Source organism: Fusarium musae, chromosome 5, assembly GCF_019915245.1.
Source record: "Fusarium musae strain F31 chromosome 5, whole genome shotgun sequence".
In the NCBI taxonomy this organism is placed as follows: domain Eukaryota; kingdom Fungi; phylum Ascomycota; class Sordariomycetes; order Hypocreales; family Nectriaceae; genus Fusarium; species Fusarium musae.
In genome coordinates this window covers 535187-560977 of record NC_058391.1, presented here as the reverse complement: position 1 = coordinate 560977, position 25791 = coordinate 535187, and the positions used below count along the sequence as shown (strand labels likewise).

General features: G+C 49.5%; 8 protein-coding genes across 8 annotated transcripts; 3 read left to right on the top strand and 5 right to left on the bottom strand.

The window, feature by feature from the left end:
• Window positions 1-311: 311 nt before the first annotated feature.
• J7337_006547 (uncharacterized protein) lies at window positions 312-1826 on the bottom strand (the record flags this gene model as incomplete). Its single annotated transcript, XM_044824209.1, has 1 exon — window positions 312-1826. The coding sequence occupies one exon, from the start codon at window positions 1824-1826 to the stop codon at window positions 312-314; it is 1515 nt and encodes a 504-aa protein (XP_044679866.1).
• Window positions 1827-2664: 838 nt separating this feature from the next.
• J7337_006546 (uncharacterized protein) lies at window positions 2665-7692 on the bottom strand (the record flags this gene model as incomplete). The annotated part of the gene is made up of 1 exon (XM_044824208.1): window positions 2665-7692. The coding sequence occupies one exon, from the start codon at window positions 7690-7692 to the stop codon at window positions 2665-2667; it is 5028 nt and encodes a 1675-aa protein (XP_044679865.1).
• A 3235-nt stretch (window positions 7693-10927) lies between these two features.
• Window positions 10928-12733, bottom strand: J7337_006545 (uncharacterized protein; the record flags this gene model as incomplete). Its single annotated transcript, XM_044824207.1, has 1 exon — window positions 10928-12733. One exon carries the CDS (start codon window positions 12731-12733, stop codon window positions 10928-10930), a length of 1806 nt encoding a protein of 601 aa, XP_044679864.1.
• Window positions 12734-14965: 2232 nt separating this feature from the next.
• Window positions 14966-15835, top strand: J7337_006544 (uncharacterized protein; the record flags this gene model as incomplete). Its single annotated transcript, XM_044824206.1, has 1 exon — window positions 14966-15835. The coding sequence occupies one exon, from the start codon at window positions 14966-14968 to the stop codon at window positions 15833-15835; it is 870 nt and encodes a 289-aa protein (XP_044679863.1).
• Window positions 15836-15921: 86 nt separating this feature from the next.
• On the bottom strand, window positions 15922-16879 carry J7337_006543 (uncharacterized protein; the record flags this gene model as incomplete). Its single annotated transcript, XM_044824205.1, has 2 exons — window positions 15922-16585; window positions 16638-16879. 2 exons carry the CDS (start codon window positions 16877-16879, stop codon window positions 15922-15924), a joined length of 906 nt encoding a protein of 301 aa, XP_044679862.1.
• Window positions 16880-17156: 277 nt separating this feature from the next.
• Window positions 17157-18096, bottom strand: J7337_006542 (uncharacterized protein; the record flags this gene model as incomplete). Its single annotated transcript, XM_044824204.1, has 2 exons — window positions 17157-17875; window positions 17922-18096. 2 exons carry the CDS (start codon window positions 18094-18096, stop codon window positions 17157-17159), a joined length of 894 nt encoding a protein of 297 aa, XP_044679861.1.
• Window positions 18097-20083: 1987 nt separating this feature from the next.
• Window positions 20084-21213, top strand: J7337_006541 (uncharacterized protein; the record flags this gene model as incomplete). Its single annotated transcript, XM_044824203.1, has 3 exons — window positions 20084-20471; window positions 20505-20830; window positions 20878-21213. 3 exons carry the CDS (start codon window positions 20084-20086, stop codon window positions 21211-21213), a joined length of 1050 nt encoding a protein of 349 aa, XP_044679860.1.
• Window positions 21214-22489: 1276 nt separating this feature from the next.
• Window positions 22490-24565, top strand: J7337_006540 (uncharacterized protein; the record flags this gene model as incomplete). The annotated part of the gene is made up of 2 exons (XM_044824202.1): window positions 22490-22893; window positions 22951-24565. 2 exons carry the CDS (start codon window positions 22490-22492, stop codon window positions 24563-24565), a joined length of 2019 nt encoding a protein of 672 aa, XP_044679859.1.
• Between the last annotated feature and the right edge of the window lie 1226 nt (window positions 24566-25791).

The following is a 25791-nucleotide window of genomic DNA, read 5'->3' as shown; positions in this document are numbered from 1 at the left end:
TGGCTGGGACTGAAGAGCTACAGCATCCCATGTCTTGATTATTGGTAGACGACTACCGATGGGAGGTAAGAAAGCTTAGGATGTCTATCCTAAACGACGAGATGATATTTAGGTAACTTTAGGATAGTTTAGGCCAGCTTAGAAGAGTTTAGGATGAGTAGTTTAGGATAATTTAGTGTAGACTTAGAAGACCTTAGATTAGGTCCTGAATAATTAAAATGCAATCCGCCTGATACTCTCAGCTATTCCTCATCATCGTCGTCGTCGTCGTCGGAATCATCTGTATCATACATCGTTAGCCAACCCGGCGCTTACAGATCAAGCGCATATAGGTCCCAAATACCGTCATCATCCTCATCCTCCTCCGCACTGCTATCTTCACTCGGCCATAGCACGTTGATCTTGGGCATCATCTCGTGCCCAACGAAGTACCTCCAATCCGTTCCGGTATACTGCTTCACGCTTTCTTTCGAACCTTCGAAGGCGACAAAAGACCGGCTCGGTCGTGACGCCCACTGCTGCTGAGGAAAACTGATTTTGATGTGCCGCAAATCGAGGTTGGGGATGTCTTTCAGCTTCTCTAGAAACTTATTCCAAAAGCTTACTTTTGGCGGCGTTCCTGAGTGGCCATCTGGGAGCCGTCGCCGGAGGGTGATCTTGTGTAGCTCTAGTCTCTTGAGCGTAGGCGCGAATTTTCGGGTGACGGCGAGGAGGTGTTGAGGCTCCACATTCATCATGCCAAAATTGAGCTCTTCCAACTGGTGGTATTCAGGTGAGGGTTCAGGGGGCGCAAGAGGTGATCCAGGGGCAGAAGACGGCCCAGGTGCTGGAGGCGCTGACGATGTAGCATTCTCGCGACCTAGCCACCCAAGAAGCATACCGGGACCAGTAACACTACTATGGGTCTCGTTGATGCGCAGGTGCTTGATGTTCTTTAATTTGAGGAGAAACCGGCGAAGCATCATATCTGCAGTCGACGAATGGCCAGCAGCATCGTCGCTAGAGAAGTCGCTGCCGCCGAGCAAATCGATATCGATGTGTAGCTTCTCAAGATTCTCCAAAACAGGTGTGACCGAGGCCTCCATATACGAAGGGATATTGAAGGCACAATCTCGCAGATGATTCCTAGAATGCGACATGTGCTCAATGCCCTTTGGCTTCGCACCCGCCTGGCCGAGGGCGAAGAGCACAGATGTGAAGATGGTGCTTCCGTAGGCTGTAGAGGTATCGGGTCCCCAGGCCATACCGCTGTTCTGGCCAGGGCGAGACCCCGTTTCCCTCAAAGCTGTAGTCGATCCGTAGCTTGTCCACTGTCTATTTGGGCCATCGCGTGTGCGGCGGACCGAGTTGAAGTCGCGAATGACAACATCTTCAAGATTCTCCAGGTTCTTGAAGGCCTCTACAAGCATATCCCTGTGATACCCCGTACTCAGCAGAGAGAACTGACCATTGTACAACTCCATCTGCCTCGCCGTCCTAGCATTGTGGCCGTGGACTTGCAGGGCGTGCGCAAATCTGTCCAGCCCAAAATGCACTTTGCGTAGATGAGGACTGAGTCTACTCTTTGAGATGTCAATCAGAGCCTGTAGACTTGTTTCTGAGATCATAAACTGCTTGCGGGTGAAGAACTCATTGGTAAAGGTAGTGTACAAAGCCTGCTCGATTGAGCGACATGTCAGACGGACATTCCCTAGTTCAGGAGTGGTGAGGAAGTAAGTAATCCGTAGGAGAACCTCGAGAGGGATTCGTTGGAATGGAGAAATTGCTGTGGCAGCCGTCGAGGGGGTACTGATATCGGCCATGGCGGTGTCTGAGTCGGCTGTCATGTTGCGAAGTTTTGCAAAGTTCTGTAAAATTTGATAAAATTTTATAGAAACTTAGGATGAGTTTTGTAAAGTTTAGAAGAGGAAGAGATGAAGAGGGAGTTGGCCGTGTGAAAAACAAGAGTAGGTTTATCGCATGGGTGATAAAGTTGTAGTAAGTTAATCACAGTGGTAGATCTGAACAGGCAGCAAACAGGCAGTCGCTCCACTAAATGTACGTCTAGATAGAGACGGGAAGTGTCAGTAAAGACTTCATGCCAGTGGCACGTACGTACTGCTCGATGTACTTACGTGACTCAGCGTCCAACTTGCACAACTCGTGCAATCAAGTCACAGCTCTTTTCTGTGTGTATTCTTAGATGAGATGATTGAATGAGGTGAGAACATGGAATTGATCAAAATGACGTTAAGGTTCGGATGAGGGGACCTTGGACGCTATTGATCCACCGAATCATGGCCCTTGCCCCTTTCTCACATCCCTCCATTCATCCAATACCATCAGCTTTCAGGGTATTTTAGTCTGACATGTCACTTGAACAACGATCCACGATTGAACAAGAATGAAGGGGAAGCAATCCAATAGTAATAGCATTTTATGTAAAAGAACTGGCTTTCTACCAGTATTAACACCATACATGCCCACACATGGTATCTCATGTAACAAAAAACCCTGCGTCAATGCATATCTCCATAAACATCTAATCATGAAAATGCATCCAAAAAAATAAAAAAAAAGTCATCTCGCCCTCTATAAAGCATCCATATAAATCTTATAGACGCCCAAGCGCCAAACATAAAAACACGGGGGGTATAATATTCAGCACCAGCACCAGCAAGCAACTCAGCGACCACCCATAAACTCATTCTGTCGCAGGAAGCTCGTCGCCAGCTCGTCGCCTCCATGCTCGGCCGCTTCCATCCAGTGAACCGCGACACACATCAGTCCTGGGTCACTTCTCACATCGCTCTCCTTGCCTTCGCCTCCGCTTGAAAACCCGGTGCGGCCTCCTCCGTTGCCCAGACGTCCATATTTGTCCATGACTGTCTGCTTAAACACCTCGCGAGGCTTTGAAAGAGGGAGCGTTGTCCGCTCAACGTATTCCGGGTTCGAAAGGTAGAACAACGCAAGCTCGCGCTGTGCTGTTGGGAATCCTTCCTTGGCCGTGATTGTCCACATCTTACCCGCGTCATCCAATTTGTATGTTGTGGATGGCGGTGGTGGTGTGCCTGTTGTAGACTGTGGCACGTCTGGTATCGTGCTGTCGTTTGGCTTTCGCACATGTGTGTGTGCTGCAACTACTTCATCTGCCATCTCAACCATTGTTCGACACACTTCTGACTTGAGCTTGAGAGCTGCCAGTGCAGTATTCCAGAATGCTTTGCCACGTTCCTGCTTGTCCAGCACCGAAGGTGGGACGAAAGATGCGATGAACTGCAGGTCGCGGAATAGTGTCTTTGGTCGGATTGATGCTTCTCGGAAGAGAGCCTGCAGCTCTTTGGTGATGATGTCGGTGTTGACGTTTCCTCCCGACATAATTGACCTTGTCTCAGAATTGGCCTGTCGAGGACCGAAGAAGGGCGTTTGAAGTTGAGATTGTTGCGCTTGCGATCGACGTTCTCTGACATTGTCGATTGTCCCTTCCAGTGGTGTAGGACGGGCATTGGTGTTGTGCTCCGTTACCACGCTTGACCCAGCATCAGATCGATTCCATCGTGGCCTCTTCTGTCCGCTTGATTGCAGCGCAGCTACAATAAGGTTCTCAAGTTCATGCAGAGCATTGAGCTTCGCATAAGGGTTGGGGTGTACGCAAAACATGTTCAGCAGTCGCTGATATGCCTTTTTGAAAGGGAATTCTGTCTTCTCTTTGTCTTCCTTCGCCACCGACAGGCGTGGTGTGGAGGCGCTGGTGCTTGATTCCTCAGTAGAGCCCAGAGGGAGAGATTCCGAGGTTTCTGAAGCACGATCATCACCAGCGCCCCGTAGATTGCCAAAACTCTTCTTCTTCTCAATAACTCGTGGTCGCCCCGAACTTCGCTTCTCCTTGATCTCGGATCGACGTCGAGCTCGACGATCCAAAGCGTCTTTACGATCAATGCACTGCTGTCCCAACTGATCGAACCAACCATCAGTCTCAGAGCCCCGTGAGAAAACTTGGTTGCCGAGGTCGGAAAGCAAAAGGCTGGTGAGGGATTGTCTCAGTTCGTTCAAGAAGCGTGTCTTCTCATCATCAACTTTCTGCTGCTGGAAAACTGTCTCTTGAGATGATGCCGACGTTCCGGGACGTCCTGTAGAGAAGCTTGAAGTAGATGGAGCAGTGCCGTGATGAGCTGGATGAGAGAATGTGGTCGAGAGGTTGGTCAGACTTGTAGTAGGAGAGTACCCCCGAGAAGCTCCTGAACTGGGAGACATGATCGGCTGGAACGGTGACCAGAAGGTGCTTGCCGAGTCATTTGTGTGTGCAGGCGAAGCACGGTCAAAGTACTCTTGCCCATCGAGAATATCTGAGAGCGCCGAGCTTGCCCGAGGCATGCTCTGTCGAACTGAGTCAAGTGACTGCTGGCTGGGGCTGTGAATTGACAGCGACCTGAGGTCTCGCGCAAGGGAGTTGGGCCTGCTGGAAGTCGGACTGAACTTGCGATCTTGTTCGCTGATGATGCTTCCAGAATCATCTCCATTCCAGGAAAGTTCCTTTTCTCTGGCCCTTGCGCGATCATATCCAAGCTTGTCACGCTTGTACAACTCACTGGACCACAAGACAGGCGCCTCTCGAATAGTCTCACCGACCAGTCTTGATATGCACTTGTCAACCTCGTAGCAGAAGCGGTGAATACGTTCTTCACCCCTACAGAAGTTCTCGATGCCACGGTTCTGAAGCCAAGCTGCAGTCGCCTCGGCAGGATCATCGCTCAGTTTGTTTGGTCCTCCTTGTTCCTCTGACGCAGCAAGCAGATCCATGATCTGTGATTCGGTGCGATACAGATAGGATGCACTTGGACCTCTGGCCATGTGGGCACGAGATCGTTGGAAAGAGTTCCAGCGACGAGGCATGCCCATGGTCTTCAGGGCTTGACAAATATCGCGACTGTGGGCATACTCTTTTGAGTTGCGCACATCTGTCACGTACCACATCTTGTCACGCACAGCTCGTACCCGCTTCATCATGCGATCGATGATACCCTCGTGGCGTTCTTGACTCTGCTTCAGCCAGACGAGCCAAGCGTCATACTCTTCAATGGCGGAAGCAGATCGACGGATAGAGTCTCTGGGGCCACGAGAGAAGATGTTGATGAGGACTGCGAACCCATTCTCTCGAAGCGAAGGGGACGCGAGGGCATTGAGCTGATTGAGTGTCTTCCAATACTGGTGAGACGAGACAAAGTCGGCAAGAGCCTTGGATTGCGACGAGGCCGCCTTGAGCATTGTAATGAGAACGGCTTCTGGCTTGTCGTCCTTAGTCTCGACCTCAGGGATAGAGGCCTCTCGTTTATCGTTCGTCTCTTTGCCAAGCTGTTTCCTGTATGGGTTGCGGCTGGCCATTGACCGCTCTGTGGTGATAATTCTAGTCTTTGACTTGTATCGCTTCAAGCCAGAAGCACGGTTACTCAATTGTGTCCTGTTTTCAGGCTCGAGGCTTCGAGGGATCTCATAGTCCTCGACAAGCTTGAGGATGGAGTCTCGAAGCTGATGGTAGTCCTTGCCGAGTTCGGGTCCATCTGGAGCATCTTCCTCATCCGTGTCAGTGCTGGATGAGTTTTCATCGTCATCCAGTTCATCATCAGGGTCGAATGTCATGTTTGTAGAAAGACTCTTTCCATCAGCGGAGATGAAGAGCACAAGCCATCGCTCAGCGCAAGGGTGGCATGATCCACGGACAATGTCAGAACCAAGATTCTGCGTCATCTCGTGGAGTGCCAGGCGCAGCCGGTAGCCGTCATCCTCATACTTGTTCAGACGTCTCTGCATCTCCGAGTCCATTGCTGGTGGAGAGTATCGCTGAGGTGTCACTGATGTCTGTTCATCTAGATACCCGTCTCTTGTGGTAGTGTCACTAAATACCGAAGAAGCGCTGGTGCTGATGATCGAGGCAGTCTCAAAGTTGTTCCTTGGGTTTGACATGGAGATGGGCTGCGAGATAGCAGACATCCCGGAAATGGAGGCCGGTCCTGATCTAAAGCTTCCTGAAGCCGAGTGGGGTCTTCTTTCGGGGAATATGGCATTCACCAAGGTCGCGATATCAGCAGGGCTAATTACCAGATAAGGATGGACCTCCTTGGTTTCTCGCAAGGACGTGATGGACCTCGCTGGAAGGAGTTTGGCAGCCGGAACCTTGGATCGTGATCCTTGGAAACGAGCGAGAATACTTTCCACATGGCCCTTGATTTTCGGTGGGATGTCCACAGGAACACATGTTGCCGAAGGCTTACCACTCCACATGCTGGAAACATACTCATGAGCCTTCATGGCTACCTTTTTAAGGATCTTTTCGCGCGCATAAGGCGTGATGTGATACTCGGCCAGCATTCCGTACGACTCTGGATGGATAATGACGCCCAAAAGGAAAACGAAGAAGAGGCATCTCCAAACTAACCAACGGGAGGTGTTTTCGACATACTTGTTTTCGAGCTTTCTCAAAATGGCATTTCCAAGTTCCAAAAGTCCTTCAGGGATTCCAGTAGCATCTTCATCGTCGACAAGCTCAAATAGTTGGTTTACTGCGCGCTCGTAGAACTCCTTGGCTGCAACTTCATCTGAATGGTTCCAGTCGGATAAGTTGAATCGTGTCCCATGCTGGTCTTCTGCTCGGTCGAGCAAAAAGGCTCCATCCTCGAGGATCTTCATCAGATACCATTCCATATTGGATTTGCCAGACCAGTCACGCATTGCCGTCCAAATATTGAGAACTGAAATCAAGAAATGCTCCCCAGTGGATTTGGGTTCAGAGATCAGTCGTGCCAAAGCAGTAGCCCAGATTTCTGTACGTCGTTGATCCTCAGAGCTGTCAGGCCCAGCAGAGTTGGCAAAACAGGTGTGGATGAGGATGGACAAGGGGTCGTGTCGTTGGAAAGACAGCAATCGTTCTATATCCACAGCAGTGCTGTTTCGTCCGGACGCGCTTGCGTGAGCTCTACCTCCGGAACGCCCATGGAAAGGAAGGACGGATTCCACGGGCTCCAAACCTTTATGATAAGACAAGAATGAGTTCAACTCGGAACTTGACAGGGAACATATACGAGTAGCCAAATAATCCGGGTTTGTACGGAGCTGTGTGAGAAAATCCAAAAACGTATCGCGAGCAGAGGCAGAAATGTCGTTCAAAAATGGTGTAATGGATTGGAGAGGACCAAGAGCTGCCGAGTTAGTAGGGGTATCCAAACTTTCAGAAGATGCGAGACCGGCTGAGGCGAGACCTTCCATCTCGGGATCGAGAAGAGCATAACGACGAAGTTCATCGCAGCTGTTGCGTACATCATGGATGGCGCTGTGGAGAGCGGCAAAGTTCTCCTTGTCGTCACGACGGAAACTGTCGACCAAATTACGATGAGCTATTTCTCCGCAACGGGTCAAACGGGCGCTGAGAGCGGTAGAAACCAAATTCCTCTGGAGACGCAGACGGGTGTTTGCGCGCTTTCGCTCCTGGTATTTGGACAGTCGTACTAAATGAGCCAGCTCTTCGAGTGTTGTACTTTCGGATTCGGGGGAAAGATGTGGATTTGTGTATTGCGAAACATCTTGTAATAATGGCTTAAATGGAGAATGCCCCTCACTGTCGTTGTCGCTAGGCTTTAGAGACGAGACCCGGGGGCTATTTCTTGGTGAAGGCTGGCCTGGCATATTCGGCTGTGCCACAATGGGCTTTCTTGACGACATGACTGGTGAATGTTGTTGACCATGACCCCGATGGTCTCTGTCTTCGGTCTGTCGTTGTGATGTCTGCTTCGATTCACGGGTTGGGCTAGGGCTCGGAGAGCGTCGTCGTCGAGATCGAGATGGTTGTACATGAATATCGACAGATGGCGGGGGCGACCCCGAATCTTGCGCTACAGCGGACACAGCTACCGTTAATTAGCAAAAGTTGTATGCAGAGTCAGGCACAGCCAGCAGTCGGGATGTTCAGACTATGGCTGAGGGGCAACGTCGGAGACGTACTAGGAGCAGAATGAATGCGGACAGGTGAAGACAAAGATCGTTGCATAGAAACCATTCTGAGCTCAGGAAACTCTACGTCGCAGATGAGCAGCTATTATAGCTGTCGTGAGGCGCCGCTCACTGGCTTGTAAACAAAGGTATATGACTCGACAAATGCAGGCGGAAGAGCAAGTCGCAATGAATACGTGGTTGTACGAGGATTCGAGAACGGGTGCCAGACCTGCCAGCGAAGATTGGAGCAAGTAAGGAATGACAGGGCGCGAGGTTGGAACCTGAGATGATGGATGGCGCGTTCCAAAAAGTTCTAGCGTATGAAGGACCAGGATCGTATCACGAGTTGGAGTCGCACGTCGAGTTTTGGTCAAAACAATGCAAGACAGAGAGATACGAAGAACGAGGGAGGAGTATGTCTATTGCTGCTCAGGAGAAGAGGAGAGAAGAGAGAAGATGTGGGAGGAGAGAGGAGGGAGTTGAGGGGAGTATTTGGAGGTGGGGGAGAAGTAGGTAGGTGCAAGGCAAGGCAAGGTATCGTGGGAATAGAGGGACTATGCTATGGATGATATGGTGCTTGTAATAAACAGCGACAGAAGGGGCCTCACAACTGGCACCTGTCGGTTGCGCCGACCGACTGCAGCATAGACCAGACGCTGATGCAGGCAGGCAGGCTCAGACAAACCAGAAACAGAAACAAACAACCATGAACAACGAGATCGGACTGGACTTGGGACTGGGATAAGCACAGGATCCAATATGATGGGGTAGAAGTATCCCCTCCCCGTCCCTCCCTTAGGTACGCTACCTAGCTACCTCGCTATAACGGACGGGAACAGGCGGTGCGCTACGGTAGTGGGTACAGAGCATCGTTGGCAGATGCTACACGCTAGACCTGTTACAGTCGGGAACGTCGCGGCAATGCGGGTGAGCATGAGAGTCAATTGGCCAAACAGCTCTGCTGTGGGTCGGTACCTGAAGCCCTGTGCGATTCGCACGTGCCCATCAGCGCTGGGCGGTCTCTTTTCCCTGCCCTGGTCGGTCGGGCCGGGTCATGAGCTGTGCGTTGGCAATGCCCAAGCGCTACAATCAAGCACCTATGAGTTAGGTTAAACAAATATCGAGGCTGAGTTGTTTAAAAAGACTGGCGGCTCTTGAGGAAGCTGTGGATTTAGGCTGTGGACCTTGGGTCTTGCCCCGGAGCAGAAAGACTTGCGCCCTGTCGTGAACACCTGTTCTTGTCCCGTCGTTATGGTTGAGAGTGGAACAAGCAAGGCATCCACAGGTTGAACCAAGTCATGATCGACTATGACGGTAGGACAATCATGACTTGCAGCGTGAATGTGTGTGCCTGATTTACAATGTAGGAGTAAGTAATCTCGGCGGCAGAAAGTGTATCTTGTTTACTATCTGTGTAACTTTGGTTATGAGTTGTCATGCATTCCCGCCAGCCAGCAATTTAAGGGACATGAACATCGAACCAGGCAATTATGGCCACGAGGACAAGAGACAGTAGACAAGGACAAGAAGAAATTCAAGATGAATGATAGGTATAAACAAACAAAACAAGAAGCACCTGCATGTCCCCGTGTTCGGATTGACTTTTACTATCGGGTAATTTTACACCTGTATTGTAAGTTACCAGGGTTTAAACTATTGCCTCGTCCACTTATACAACTCACGATATTCATCAATGAAACCAAGAAAAACCTCGAACCGTCGAATAACATGTGATGAAAGATAACAAGCTGTTCTTTTCAAACAAATACCTCCCCTCTAACAATTGATATCGTCCTCCTACCAGACCTTCAGCATCGCACAATGTACCCAAACCCCCCTCCCCCCATCCACACCAGCAACCAATCTGATCGCACCACGCCAGTTCCCTGTATGCGAGGCAAAGACAACAGTTGCTGCAACTCTACAAGCAGCAGCTGGGTTGTGTGTGCCAACGCATCCATCCCCCCCAAGACCACCAAGACACCAATCATGCGCTTACCTCCACATGCATCCTCTTCCAATCACTGACTGCCAGACGAGTTCTGCGCTGAGAGCTCCCCGAGAGGCCCCCAGCCATTCATATTTGTTAGACAGACCGACTCGTCGACTCTCTAGCCAGTCATGCAGCCGTATTCGGTATATCATCGACTATTCTCAGCTGCCTCCGGCTCCAACTCGCCACTTTAGTCTAATGCAACTATCCTTATTCGTCTGAATATCTAGTGAACGACATTTTGTGCTACCTGCTCGACTCGGATTGTATTTTGTACAGGCGGTGCGCTGGCCATGCTGCTCCACCATCAAAACTCCACCACCTCCCAACAGTTCACGACAACTTCATCCGTATCTCGCTCCCGCCTTTTCCCCAGGTCCTATGTATGTCCTCATTCAGCCGAGGATGTTTTTCCTTTCATGCACGTCAGCGCGTGACTACCCCAACAGCGGTTGACAGGTTGCCATGCTTGGCCATGGTGTGTTGGCATTACTCATGAACAGTCATCAACACCCATCGACGTAGCTGTCATTCCAGCTCACTGCTGAGGCTCTACACCTAGGTTATACCCTACAGCCACATGGCACTTTGGACACTGTGCTTCTAGCTCAATCGGTGCACTTATCCCATCTACTTCGTCTACGTCTCTGACTGGCCAAATCATACAAGCTCACCCTAGTTGCACAAAGTTCTTCTAGAACCCTGCTATGCACACATTATTAAACGCATCGCCGGGACATGTCTCACGTCAAGAGCATTCATCTTAATAGACGCATAAATTCATAGATGCATAGACAAGTGAAGTCCACATCTTAGCCAATGAAGGGTATAATATCAACGCTCCAACCAAAACCCAAACCAGTGCCATATTAGGCATGCCGCAACTCTGTCACGAGCTGTATGCTCATTAAATCACCATTTTTTTTTCATGTACTCAATATCTTTCATCCAGTTTAACGGCTTGGGATCCCATTAAATTCCCCTCCCAAACCGAATATCAAAATCCTTCAGGACGCTCATTATACTTGCTGCTTCAACCTCAATCGGCATCATCGCACCCGGGGGTGCTGGCCGAGTACCAGGTCTAGGTGTGGCCTTGAGCTTCGGCAACCAAGAACCAATATCATCCGCCGCCTTGGAAAAGTTGCGATGACTGGATAGTGTCTGGTATGCCTCAGCGCAACTCAAGCCCAGGCTTGGTAGACTTGGGAGATTGATCTTCTCTGGTTGCGGTGGCTTCTGGGTCTTACAGCAGCCGCCACCAGCACCCTTGCCACCACAGCAGCCACCAGAGCTACCGCCCTTACGGTTTAAGTTGGCGGCCATCAGGCGGCAGAACAGTCCAGACTTGGGATCGGCCTGACACTGAGCGCAAGTACCAGGTCCGTTGGGACCACAGCCACGACGCTCGGTTGATTGATTCTGGGGACGGCGAGGAGGAAGCTTGACAGCACCATCGGCCGTCATCTCCATAGCGAGAATAGGAGGATCAGTATCTTCAGGAGGTGGGGTCTGAACCTGCTGAGAGATGGGAGGAAGAGTATCATTAGGAGTCATGGCGGGAGTAGCGAGAGCGGTATCAGCGCAGACGCAATAGGTACCGTCCTTGCAGAAGCCGCAGCCATCTCTAAAAGGCATTGAGTCCATGGAAGGGAGTTGAGAAGGAGCAGAAAAGGCTTCTTGGGTCTTGCGAGAGAACATGGCTGTGAAATCAGTCTCGGCGTCGGCATTGGACCGATGCCTCTTTTCAGTAGATACATTGGCCGATGGTGAAGCAGGACGCTTCAACTCTTGAGATCGATCAAGGGCCTCAGCTACTTCGTCAAGACATTGGCAATTTGATGTAAGAGTGCACTTGCCGCAGCCGTTAGCCGCCGAGTTCAGTACCTCCTCGGCACAAGCACAAGGTCCATTTGGAGAACAGTTGCCACAAGTCATGGCTGTCTCAGCATCATTGGACGTGCTCATATCGAGGGTTTCTGGGGGAGAGATGATTTGGGAGATGGAAAAGGAGTGGCCTGATTGACGATCAGGTCGTGCATCAGGAAGACTGTGTCTCGGTCCCTGGCTGGTGGGACTGTGAAGTCCTTCAAACGGGTGCTGAGAACCCATGCTTCGGGATTGAAAATTTGAGTTAAAGACACCTTCATCTAGACGACGTTTGAGGGTCTCGGCTTCGGTCTCGACTCTGATACGGTCCTGTCTCTCCCGCTCCAGCATGTTTTCAAGTAACATGCATCTAGAACGGAAGGATTGGACATCGAGTTCAAGTTCGTGAATCTTGTCCTTGAGTTCCGATTCATGTTTCTCCTGGGCCTCACGTTGCTGATCAAGTTGTTCCTCAAGCTCTCCAACACGAGCAGCCCTCCTCTCACGGAAGGCCCTCTGAGCTGCGCGGTTTTGAGCCTTGCGCTTAGTGGGTGGTGTATCGGTAGCGGGCTTCCTGCCAGGCTTGGGCCTTGGAGGGATCACCCATTCTTTAGAAGTCATAGACACCTTTGGAGGCTCCGGAGGAGCCGGCTGGGGGCTGATTACGGACGACATGGCCATCTTGTTGATGGAAGGAAGAGCAGTGCGCTGCTGAGGTTGTGTGGGTGGAGGTGGCTTCGCACTCGGCTTAATGGAGAGTGGCGTCCTGTGGCTGTGGGGACCGGATGTGGCTGGTGAGGCAGCAGGACTTGGTGCAGCTGAGATGGCACGATGCCTGGTTCCTGAGTGTGAAGTGACAGGTGTCCCAGCTCCAGGGGATGCAATGGACTGAGGTGATGAAGCCGACATGGTGGGAGTCGACGAGTAATAGATGTTGTGGTTGTGGCGAGATCGGTTCTCTTTTCGGTCGGTCGCTCCAAATCGGGTCGGAGTTCCGAGAGGTAAATCTTGAAAGAATTGCCGAACCAAGATTGTCAAATTAAAATCGTCGTAATGGAGTTGTTATTGTTTTGAGTTCTAATTCGAGCTCTTCGTGGACCTCAATGGTGGTTTCAGTTGACAGTCAATGCTGCAGATTGATAAGATTGATTGGGACCGAAGCTGACGCAACTGCGATGTGACAGCTCGGTGCGATCTCGGCTTTAGCTTCGGTTGATTGATAACGGCTGAGAGCCAGGTTGACAGATTGATAAGGTGATGAACCCATCCAAGTACAGAAGCCGGAAGATTTGTGAAGGATCATCAATCAATCAGAACAAAGTTGAAGAGAGGAGAAAGGGTAGCAGAGAAGGAAATTAATCGCGGGGTGCCTCGTTACTTTTGTGCCCCGAGCACAACCGACGGTTGGGAAGCCAATGGTCCGATTCAAGGAGACGATAGTGGATCTGATCAGATTGATAAGATTTGATTGATAAAAGTTTTGCGGACGTCACACGCCAGGCACGAATTATCTGCGCCAGGCATTCAGAGACAACCACCCAGATTCAGTTCCATCAGATTACGACCGAGTTGAACAGCAACTTTTCTCGTAATATGATTGCCGACCAGGCATTCTTCAGGCTTCCAGTCTCAGCGGAGGATCTAATCAGTCATAATTTATTGTGGCTCCGCAACACCTGAACGCATCCAACCGTGAGACCCTTATAGCAAGTTATTAAAACTCAATTATTGACGCGACAGTCAGAATTCGGCGTTTTATCAGCAGTAGCTCGTCGATCTTGCTGATAATGCTCCGCGGCAGTTCGAATCATGTTGCAGGATATTCGCATTCTCGTCATAATGTAACGAAAGGTAGCGTCATCACTGAAGATCTCCAATGGTCGTTCTCTGTTGAACAGATTCCTCCACTGAAGCCCCTCCAAAGCATTGACACTCACCTTCTTAATTCGTCCGAGGCTCGGGGCTCACCTGGACTTGGCCGGCATAAGTCGGAGTTGCACGAGCGAATCCGTGATCACGCAGCCATCAGATAAGATCTTTTCAGCATGCATAACTTTAGTGCCGATCCCAGGGTCTTACTCCGACTTCGCTGTGCAATAGCAACTCTCAACCGTCTCTTTACACAGGCGCGGAACTTTTATGGAATTTGCGGCGAACTGTTGGGAAATGTCCCGCTCACGTGGGTAAAAAGTTGTTATATCCGGACTTGAATAGCCGATCATAGGACCTTAATTGAACTTGCATCTTCCTTCCACCCAGCGGCTGGCGGTTCGTGCGGTGAACGTTGGGGCAAGCTTCGGTCTACCGAGCTTGGGGCCAGATGATGTGACATTGGACTGTAGCAAGGGTCCAACGCCGCCTGAAACAATCGGGATTTTTGACATCTGACAAGGTCAATTTGAAGAGGCTCGATGTTCGATAAAACCAATCAACCGAAACCTTTGTCTATACTGGTAATAGTATCTTGGCTAACTCCGGTTCTCGATCTTCAATACACTCAAGCCAGCTGTCCTCTAGCCTGGACTTATCCTCGGTAAACACATTCTTGGGATCAGCTCGTCAAACGTAATGTGATCCGCTTCGTCTCGGTTTCTCTTTGCCCCCATCCACTTGATCCAGTCATGGTGTCCAGCACTCGATCTCCACGGAGCTAATCCTTTTGCCAGGTTACACGGAGCAAGTCTCGAACCAACATGTCAGTGATGGCCAATGAGAGGTGACTCCTCACACGGAACTTGGAGTTCCAGATGAGGTGATCTTGGCAGTCGGTATTCGTGTCGGGAACAGATAGCTTAGATCCAGGGCCGTGGGCGAGACGGGTTTTTATGTTCACTTGTTTTTTTAGGAGACTATCACAAGATATAAAAACAAAAATTTGCATGGATAATAGACATTCCATACGTGAATTTTTTATGTATTTTAATTATAAAAGACCGATATTATAGCATGCCTTTTATTTTGTATGGAAATGAATGCCAGCTCCACGATCTAAAGCCCATTAATAAGATCACAACGTCCAATCAGGGCTAGCGCCGCCGAACCTCACCTCCGAAGCTCCTCTACCAAATCCGTGCCACCTAACCTTTAGCCTACGTCGAGACACTTACAGACAACCTACCACACGGTATACGACCAACAAAAATGGCCGCCGCGCCAAACGACCTCTCGTACCCAATGGCAGATCTCAGAGTATCCGCTCCATTTACGCTCTCCGGCTCCGACACTTCATCTATCGATGAAGATGCTCCTCTACCATTCCCCGAAGCTCTCCCTCGAGCCGACTTCTTAGCTCCAGACTTCCAACCTGCCGCCTATTTATCTGCTCTACCACATCGTCACCAGACCCTCGAGGACTTGCGATCAGATCTTCGCGACAGAAGCGCTGCGATCAGCTCTGAACTTCTCGAACTTGTCAATTCGAACTACACAGCCTTTCTTTCACTTGGCAGCGAACTGCGCGGCGGCGACGACAAGGTCGAAGATGTCAAGGTTTCTCTACTTGGTTTCCGACGAGCTGTAGAGGAAGTCAAGACAAAGGTCATGGAGCGAAAAGAGGAGACGAATACCCTCAATGGCGAGCTACGTGGTGTCCGATCAGCCATCGAGAAGGGCCGAAAGATGATTGAGCTATCTGAACGTCTCTCATCACTAGAAGAACGTCTATCCCTAGATAGTCTACCGAACAACGAAGACTGGGACGAAGAAAGCGAAGAGGAAGATGAGGACGACAATTATGGAAGCTCCCCCACAAGACTGCTTGTCTCAGCACAAGAATGCAGCCGCATCACAAAGCTTCTCGAGTCTTTAGACCCAAATGCCCCGTTTGTGATCAAGATGGAGGAACGTCTGACACGGTGCAGAAACACATTGCTGCTAGATTTGGGCAATGCTCTCAAAGAAGCCAAGAAGGCTGGTGTAAAAGGACAGGATAGAGTGCTAAAGTGTTTGGCGATATATAGAGTGCTAGATGCACAATCAGAGGCCGTCAAGGCCCTCAGAGGCGGTTCATAGCCGCAATGAATAATGATACCCACGACGCTCACAAGGTCTATTCGTAATATGACATATGATACAATTATACAAGCTCAAGGCTATTTTTACATGATGCTCGACAATGCCTCGGGGGTAATCTGCTCCTCTGCATCCTTCAACTTTCCATTCAAGCTTATACCAGGTCCATGGGTTGTGCTGAGAATAACCTCGTGAACCTCCTTGTGCACCTCCTCTGAAATCTCCGCACACTCCGCCTTGACCTTGTTCAGCAACACCTTGATGTTGTTCTTGAGCTGATCAGGCGAGTAACCCAGCTGTCCGATAGCCATGCGGATAACACCCTGTCTCTCACGGTAATCAGCTGCACCAGCAGAGTCTCGCATCGACTTGACGACGTCCGGGACGATGGTTCGCATACGCTTGCTGGGCATGAGACCCTTGGGACCAAGGATCTTTCCTAGACCGGCTTTGTTGAGAGCTGCCTCGCTGGCCTCGTGGCAGATGAGACGGTCGAAGTTGATCTGCTCCTTTTTGATGGCTTCGAAGAGGGTTTCTTGACCGACGGCCACAGCACCTGCGGCGGTGGCTTGCTGGGCGATCTCGCTGCCTTCGGGGCAGATGACGGCAATTCGCCAATCGCTCTGAACGGGATGAGGAAGTCGGACGCTGTTCTTGATGACGGGTCCGTTTCGGGCGGTCTTGAGGTTGATGTGAATTTCGTACTTGACCGAAGCAGGCGGTTGTCCAACTTCAACAGCTCGTAGGACTCTGCACAATATTAGTCTCCCCCGCTTAGTACCATGTTCCCAATCCCACTGACCTCATAGCTTCACATAACGAGTATTGAGGAAATTCCCTCTTAGCCAGATTATGTCTCTTAAAGTCCTTGGGCAACGCCTTCTTCTTCTTTCCAGTCTTCTTGATTCTCACAACCGAAGCCTGTCGAACTTGTTGAGCAGCTGTCGGGGCAAGAAACTTCGGTATCGTGGGAATTGCTGGCCGAGGAGTCTGGAGGAGGGATAGCCTAGCCATGGAGGCCAAGCAGCGGTCGATTGGCGCCATTGTGAGGGGGTAATTGAGAGCTCTGGCGGACCGGCCCTTGATCGTGATACTCGGATAGCGCAAAAAGTCGAGGTTGCTAAAGTGTTTTAGGTGGGCCTGGAATGTCAGGTGTCAACACTTATCGATAAGCCCCTCGAGTTAATGAGACGTGAACTTGGGAATGGAATCACTTTGTTTTGTCATACAAGTAGAACTATTTGAGATATTAAATTGATTATGCTAATATAGTCTATGTACATATAGATCTAGTCGAATCACTCGTTATGTCACTCGCTATCTAATCAACGCAAACAAGCATGTCCTTCAACTTGCCCAACACAACCTTTTGTCGCGCAGCATCAGCAGTAGTCTTATCAGCAGCATCTCCAACACTAATAGAAGCATAGCATCCACTCTTAAGAGCAATCTCAGTCTCAGTAGGGAGACGATCCTCACCACACCATTCAGTATCACGCTCGGACAGAAGACCAGTGTTGATGCGAGTCAGCACCCACTGGAACTGGGACGCATCAGTGCATTTGCCCTCAACCTTGCCGAAGTTGACGTTGAGATAAACATCCTCGGGCAAGTAAGGCTTTCCAGAGTCGACAATCTTCTTGACGAGTGTGGTCGCGAGCTCAGCGTATACAAGACTGCGCTTGGGGACGGGGCTAGTGTTGAAGGCGGTATTTCCGGTAGACGCTCCAGAGAAGGCAATGGCTGGGATGCCCTCTTCGTGAGCAGCATAGCAAGCAGCGCCGACGGTACCTGAGAAGGGAACTTGAAGCCAGAGGTTGGTTCCAACGTTAGGACCGGCGACAGCAAGCTCGGGAGCCTCGCCATCCCACAAGCTAGGTCCAAAAGTGTCGATACCGTACTTCATGGAAGTGACAGGGAACGAGTTGACCCAGTTGAGATCAGGACGCTTGGGATCGTGCCCAACAGGACCGCTATTGGCAGGGCAGCTGTCATATTGACACGCTGTGGTGCGGTCCTTGGGTTTCTCATCCCTAGAGCCTATATGACGTTAAAAGTGATCGAAACGCGTGTTTATGTGACTTACTGCTGCCAGACTTGTTCTCTGCAGGGGCCGAGAGAACAACATCATAGCCCGCGCTGTTCAGAGCGTCATTGAAAGTGCGGATATAAGACTCTGCCCAGCCATCGTCATTGGATTGAACGATCCTCACGGCCTGAACCGCGAGAGGGAGAATAGCGACAGAAACGAAAGACTTCATAATGACTGAGTTGAATGAACGAAATGAGTATGTACCCGTATGTGTTTCTTGACCTTTGTGTATTGGGGCTGAAGCCTCTCAACCTTATTCCACAGTTGAACGAAAGGAGGTGGGAAACAACAACAACGCGAGTTTCATAGCAGGAGTTTCGAAACTATATATCCCCTTTCGCATAATCCATCCCAATATCTGATTCCTCTAATCATCCACTCCGTCCAATACCACCCTCGTGAGCTCTTAGTGCACCCTAGTCCCAAGCCACCAATCAGCATGCATAACACCCTCCTCACCAGGTTCGCATCAAAGTTTGAAACCCCCAGGTCATCAGCATCGACCACCCACGTGCCGATCTCCAGAGCTAATCAACGATAGCCTTTGACAGTCTCGACGTTTATTCATTTCCACGTTCACAGCTCAGTGGTGAATGATCCCTGGGATAATGTGACTTTGTATGCAGGTCCAAGAGCGCTTTATTCGTTTTGAGGTAACGGCCCGAGCCGTTCGATAAATTTTTAAGCTTTTGAAAAGGATTCGGTGACTCTTTTGAGGGTTGGTCCGGGGTGGAATCGCGAACTGCCGTAATCGGGTCAAGGGCCGGCGCCGGTTCGGGCGCAAGTGGAGAAAGCTCCGGGCTCGCTACCGGAGTGCAACTGGATTGAATGTAACGGCGACGATCATCGATAATTACTTGCATATAACGTTTAAGATCTTGAACACTTCCCCAAGGATGTCCCGGCGAAACCCAGTACTTATACGGAGTAAAGATGTCAGGATTCCAACCCTAGCACATAGAAAGACATACAAGTCTAGGGTAGTATATGGTTTCATAAGTAATAGTTTTTCTGTGGTATTTAGACGAGTACTCACTAGAAAGATCAGGCGTGTTGGTATTTACTTAAATGGTCTGGCCATGATAGAAGGCGCCTAGAACGGTGACGAGGTTAATGAGGGAGAGCTTAATGTATACGATTGTGCATAAACTCGGTATGGAATAGATGAATCTGTTTGCAGTGCGCAATTTACTCCTATCACTTACCACTCAAGGAATGCCAAGTATGATTTATGTAGTGTATCCTCATGCGCATACAAAGCATTCTGAAGACGCCCGGACGATCACGGTTGAGAAAGCTTGCACCGCCTTTGGCATTTAAGTTGTCCATAGTGAAGGCCATGATTGACCTTCATCTGGGACATGCTACCGCGGAGGCTAGCGACACATCATTCAAGCACAGAGTCCTGTATAGAGCCTTGTAAATGCGGAGATGTTGCTGGTTACTTTGTTTCTCTGAAAGTATGAAGGTTATCATATACTCTCCACATATCAGACGCGGTGTCCATCAGCCCCTGAGGTCCAGACTGCAGTCCATGTTATTATAGCAGGAATGAATAAAAGAAAGAGGGAACAATAGCTATCAAAGAGAGAGAATAGGCAGTATTTATAGATATATTGCCATGCGCTGTTTAGCACTGGTGAGCCTCTACCCTAGCAAGTGGCAGTGAATTACACCTAATGCCGGCAAAGAAAAGTCCAACTCGAAAACAGTACACACTGTCAAACTTCTTCTCAATCTTAACATATCCATCATCTTTAACGCCTTCGAGATGACCGAATACCCTCCAAACGATTTGCTGAAAGTGTACCTGCATCTCCCGCAACTGGCATCTCCGGTTCCTCCGTTCCCAGGCGCGGGACCAGACATAAAGCAGAGGCGCGACTATGTCGAAAGACTTCTCTCCTACAACTTTCCGAGAGAAAACAACAAAAAGGCAAGAAGGGTTTTGCACAAATACGCCACAATCATCGCAGTTAAACTCCTCATCAATGGGGATACAGAAGCAACCACTGTCTCCCGCTTCACATGGAAAGTCGACAAGGTGTTCTGGGACCTTTGGCGTAAGAACCACCCAACCCAGAATTGTTTTATCTTGAGCTGATCAAATAATTTGCAGTCATCACAGTGCCCCTGCGCTCGAAGTCAGATTGGCCATGGCCGCAACCGCCCTCGCAAAATCATGGAGAGCCGCTTTCGACGTGTTTGCCTCTCTGAGAGACGATCACCTTCGCGACGGGAACCTGGAAACCAACCGTGTGTTTGTTCCCAAGGAAGAAGAGTCCCAAGAGGTACAAGCTCAAAATGAGTCTACGTCAATCCAAACCCCAGTTTGCGATGGCATGCATGAACCCCTACCTATCACTCCCCCAACTCTGGAAAGCCGAGGAATCGCTTGGGAGGCGCTCTACGCAGGGGTATATCCCAGAAAGCCAGGCCGACCATTCAAAATGATCCTCCCAGCCGAGTTCGATTTCTGGACATTCGTCTACGGTCCTGATGGCAGCGACTTCAACAAGATCCGAGAGCGCCTCATGGAAGAGCGTATCGAACTTACCTAGAACTATGAGGAAAAAGTGCATAGCATCGAGTCGTACCTTAACAACCCCGAAAACCTTCCCGAGAAAGGCCATGTTTTTGTACTTGGGCCTACCAGCCTCCAAGGTACGGACGACAGCGAAATCTCCCCTGAGGCATGCAAGCCCATCAACTTGGAAGGCATCAGCAGAATCTGGCACGACATTCTAGTCTGGCACCGCGAATTCACTGAAACTCGAGTGACTACACTGCGAAGCTATCTGGAGGAACTATCAGAAACCCGAAAAGCACGAACAGTCCTGAGTGCTGCAACTCTCCCAGGAGGATTCAAGAACGTTCTGGACGAGATCAAAAAAGAGCGAAACGTCTGAAAGGATGTGATCACTAAATTTCTCGACAAAAAAGCCCAGAGTTGACTCCCATCGTTTTCATCAGCAACTGGGCCATTAAAGGCAAGGAGGGCAACTGGCTTGGTATCCCTGAGCGTATCAACCCGGCTGGTGATCTCTGGCGAGAGCGGGCTGAAATTTCCGAAGAGAAGTTGAGGATCTCAGAGATGATCTTGGAGATCAAGGAGCGTGCTAAGTCTGGCCTCTTGCGCGACTACGGGATTTTAATGAAGTGGTTTCATGACGAGTGGTATAGTGTCTTCGGAGCAGGAGATCGGCATCAGATTGGTGACTTTGGGACGTGTAGCATATCGTCGAAGGATCAGCTTGCTGTCTTGCTGCATCAAGGATACTTATGAGATCACGCATTGGCGTGTGAGACGGGCCAGAGCTCTTAGGTATTCTGTGGCCTGGGTCTGCCTTGTAGCTAGAAATCTCATGAAAATCGACACTTACATTAAAGAAAGCCAAGCTCGGCGTGTTTACTTGGTCTACGATGATGACTCGAAGAATAAGAACAAGAAACAGAAAACACTAGTTACTGAAAGTCCAGGTTCCGCACAGCCCGTTCATGGTCTGCATAGCACTTACAGGCGGAGGCTGCTGGGAAGACTTGACTTTCGGGAAAACGGTGTCTCTTGCTGTACCTGAACTCGCCTCATACATATTGTACAGCAATATCTGAGACTCATGCAACACGTCCGCGAACAAATCACATGAGGATGCCATCTTCATCGGCAAAGACTCTGGAGCTATGCAAGTTGCGAAACAGTCCCAGGATACCAGATGCCAAATATATTTTCAGGTACTTCAGTTCACTCACGAGAATCGGAGATTGGCGTCGTGACCAGCTGAGAATCCGATATTAACCACTGTTCTGACGTTAAGAAAGCGCCAGCTCATATTCGCTATGGCCACAGTAGTTGGACGAGGCGAGACGAGTAGCGGGATGAGAAGCAAGAGCAGAGAGCGCACATGCAGGCGAAGGCTCCGACTGGTTCTACTGGAAGTTCTTTTCTGATCAGGATGAGAGTCAGGGAGCTTCGTTTCAAGTTTGATGGCGTGTGGTTTGCTATCATCAAGGGCGTTTGACCACTTCAATGGTTTGTAGACGCGAACTCATTCTCAGCAGAGCCAGTTCCCTTGGGTTCGCGGATAAAATAAATATTAGATGCGAATGGTTTCGAGACGTTCCGCTACCATGAGCCTCTGGTGTAATTCTGCTGGTTCATGTGTCTGAGTAGGATTGCTCTGATAGCGCGTGAGAATTGGAAGAAACTCTGCGATCAAGCTGCATTCGATGCGTCGTTTGTGCAGCTGCAGCTGCAGTGCCAGTGCAGGAATGGCGCTTTCTGTTTCTCTCATCAAAAGAAATTGAGGAAATGGTTAGGTAGAATGATTGTTTGGTCATGCTTGCCAAATGCGACTAAATCATGTTGATTGCTCACTACCCGTGCATGGCGTTTGCTTTCTTTGTTTCATCCATGCAGCTATCCGAACCATCATTTCATCACCCATTCTCGCCACTGCACGCCATATTCAATTCATACTATGATACTCTTAGTACTTAATGAGTATGAGTCAAGATAAAATTTCTCAACTCATTATACTTCTTTATTGTCTGTTCAGTACAAAATGGGCGACCCTTGGAAAGAAACCATTCGTGACATGGCGAAATGGCTAATGAAAGACCACCCCTTCATGTTTGCGCATATACAAGGCCAACCAGCAATCGCAAAGGCCATCAAAGTTCCTCTTTTTCTACAAGATTCTTTTTGCAGATCGAATTCAAACGCGGAAATCATCCATATCACAAACGCGACAAAGAAGGATCAAGTTTTCAAGGAACGCGAGAAGCTCAAAGCCAACATGCGTCTCACCACACAATCCGCGAAAAGCATCAGAACCATGGATTACGTCGAAGCAACAAATATGTTAAAGACTGCTCGTCGGGAGAATGATTGGTACCTTCCAGACCTTGGCAAGAACGCTTGTGCTGTTGTTGTCATCATCGAGGCAGACCCTGACTATTCTGCCGAGTACGCCCTCGCACTGATAGCATGGACTACCATGATAAAAAGACACAGTTCATCTAGTTGCCGCATGCGCTTGATGACAATGTCATGGGAAGGCGTCCACGATATAACAAAAGCTATTTGGAACTATTGGCCCGCAGCCAAGGAACCCTTTCGAGAATACATGCTGCCATCTGTGCCGCGAGGCGGGGGGAAACTCATCTCAAACTCACAAAGCAAAAGTGAAGCATCAGAAATGATGAACTGGGTGAAAAGAGTTGCCCCTGATGGCAAACATACTTGCATCAGCTTCAGAAGACCGACGCGACTTGATGACTCCTGGGATCGGTGTTACCAACATCATCATCAAGGCCTAGACTCCGCAATAAAACCTCTACGAGCACTTCTAATTGACCTTGACTTCAAAACTGCCGAAAGGATCCCCGACGCAGGCAAGCCTCATCTCATTACGAGCACCACCCGCCGCAGGCTGATCTTTGACCTCGAGACACGACAGCCCATCACCGTCACCACAAAATGCTCAACTTCCGAGGAGAAGCAACAGATGAGTTGGGTGAATCGCTTCAGCGGAGAGAGCACAAATATATATACACAGCCAGGGTTCAGCTACGGGACTAAGAACCCTCGACGCATGAGATTTGCAGATGATCAGATTGGGGGTTTCTTGGCAGCTTTGAGCGAGTTGGATAAATGGCCTCTCGGCATTTCCAACGTCATGCCTCTTTTTGATCCCAGGGGAGAAGAATCTCAGATCGCCATCGATATTGGAGAACGACTCATCCGGCAAGGTATCCTTCAACTTGATCCCACGTCAACCATAGGGTTTTCACTGGCTCTCCCCAATGGAACACAACGGGCTTTCTACAATATTCTTCCCCTTGTTGATTACGACCATCGCCTCGCGCTCTTTCTGAGTATCAAGTCCAAGAACGCTGTGATCAACACAGCAAAAGCGCAAATGGCTGCGATAATCTCGGGGAGTAACACGAACTGTTTTGCATTTGTCTATAAAACAGCCCCTGAGGTCCATGAAACCAGTGACGCAGCCCGGATTGGTCTCTTCAAGCATGTCGCACATGCTGGTACTGTCATGAAGGGCATTGGACTCATAAAGACTGCGATAAGCGCCTCACGCTTTTCTATGCTCTTTCCAGAGATTTATATCGTTGATAAGCAGGTTCGTGTTTACATGGACGAAGTAAAGCACGTTATGGAACGATGCAGAGTGCTACTGCAAGTCCTCAAGACGTGCGGTTACAGTGTCTATGAAGCTTTACCGTTTGAACAGGAAGAACCAGAGGCTATCGAATTCGATGTATTCATGGAAGTCTGGGGCCATCTCCTGAGATCCTATACCTACCAAATTGCCCTCGTCACAGTCAATGAAGACGGCGATATTTCTATAAAGGATCTTGTATCTCAAACACCGATGGAAGCAAGTTTCGAGGTCCGGCATAGTTTCGAATGGGAGACCATCCCGAAGGACGAGTGGGACTACGCTGTGGGTATTTACACGAGAGCTGTTCGTGAGCGGGGGATGACTACGATTAAAGATTGGAATTGGATCCCGCCCGAGGTTTGGGAGCGCTGGGGTTCGGGGTTGCCTGGGGGGGTTAAAGGGTTGCGAACCAAGTTGGAGTTGGCCAAGAATCACGATGAGGTTGATGATAAATGAGTGGTACGTTATATTCAGCAGAACAAGGGATAGCACGTCAATCTAGAGAGTGTAATATCACATCGGCGCCGTTTAGTTCAAACCGTGCATCAAAACGTTGATTTAAGTTCATCCAATCGGAGAATAGACCCGACTCCTCTTTCAACGACACAACCGCCATCGAGAGAAAGGTAGCCTTAATTCAATACTACTTTACAGAGGGAGACACACATATAAAGCAGTCAAGGAGCTTGGAATTAATTATGTCTTTTGTTATTGTAGTTAGATTCGTATAAATATTGACATGTTTCCCCTCCTCCTTGTTTCTTTTGGACCAGAACTTCAAGAAAGAGCGGTCAGGTAACTGGTACGAGACAAATGGATCTTGTAAGCTGCACTTGGTGGAAGGCTCCATGGCAGTGACCTTGGATACAGTACAGCAAAATCCTTGGATAAACGCAGTAATCACATTATCTGGAGCTTGTCTGGTCTCTTTGGCTTGCGTGCAGGTGGATCAGGGCGCAGTGTGCATTGAGAAATCACGTTCCGGTCTGGTCTCTCGAAGCTTGCTGTAAGTCGTCAATCTTTGGCCTTCACGACCTGGTCAGTCTATCACTTCTACTCTCGTGTTTTGCATGCCAATGAGACTTAGCTCAAAGGTGAAAGACTGTCTATGTTATTCTTCACCTTGACATTCTGCCCGATTAGGCTTACATGACATTGCTGGCAGAAAACCACTGCGACAGTACTTTCGGTCTACCAGATAATTGATGTCAGAAAAGAAAAGAAAACCCTCTCCCGCGCACGTATATGTTCAGTCCTCGCAGGAAAAGGTGCGAGGGTCAACACCTCCCAGCTACACAGAGGGTGCCAAGTTACTGCGGGACAGCACGCTGATTGTAGACAGGAGAGCGAGGGCAGCTGTTACCAAATCACCAGATCCTTGAGGATACAAAGCATGTTGGCTGTATTACCATTGCTGTTGTTGGCCAAGGCCCGGTATAGTATTATGAACCGTTGAGACTAGCCACACCCACGCCCGATGTGAGCACGAACAGAGTCTCGGCCATCATGATATGAGTGCCCACGGATGGTAGCCTGATTCTTGCTGAGGGACGTCATTCTATTGTTGATATTGACTGCAGCTGGTATCGTTTAGGTGTGGTAGAGAGCCTTGAGGAGCAAGAAAACGCCCACATCTTAATATAAGGTGTTAACGCCAATTTAATAAATGCATCCTAAACTCA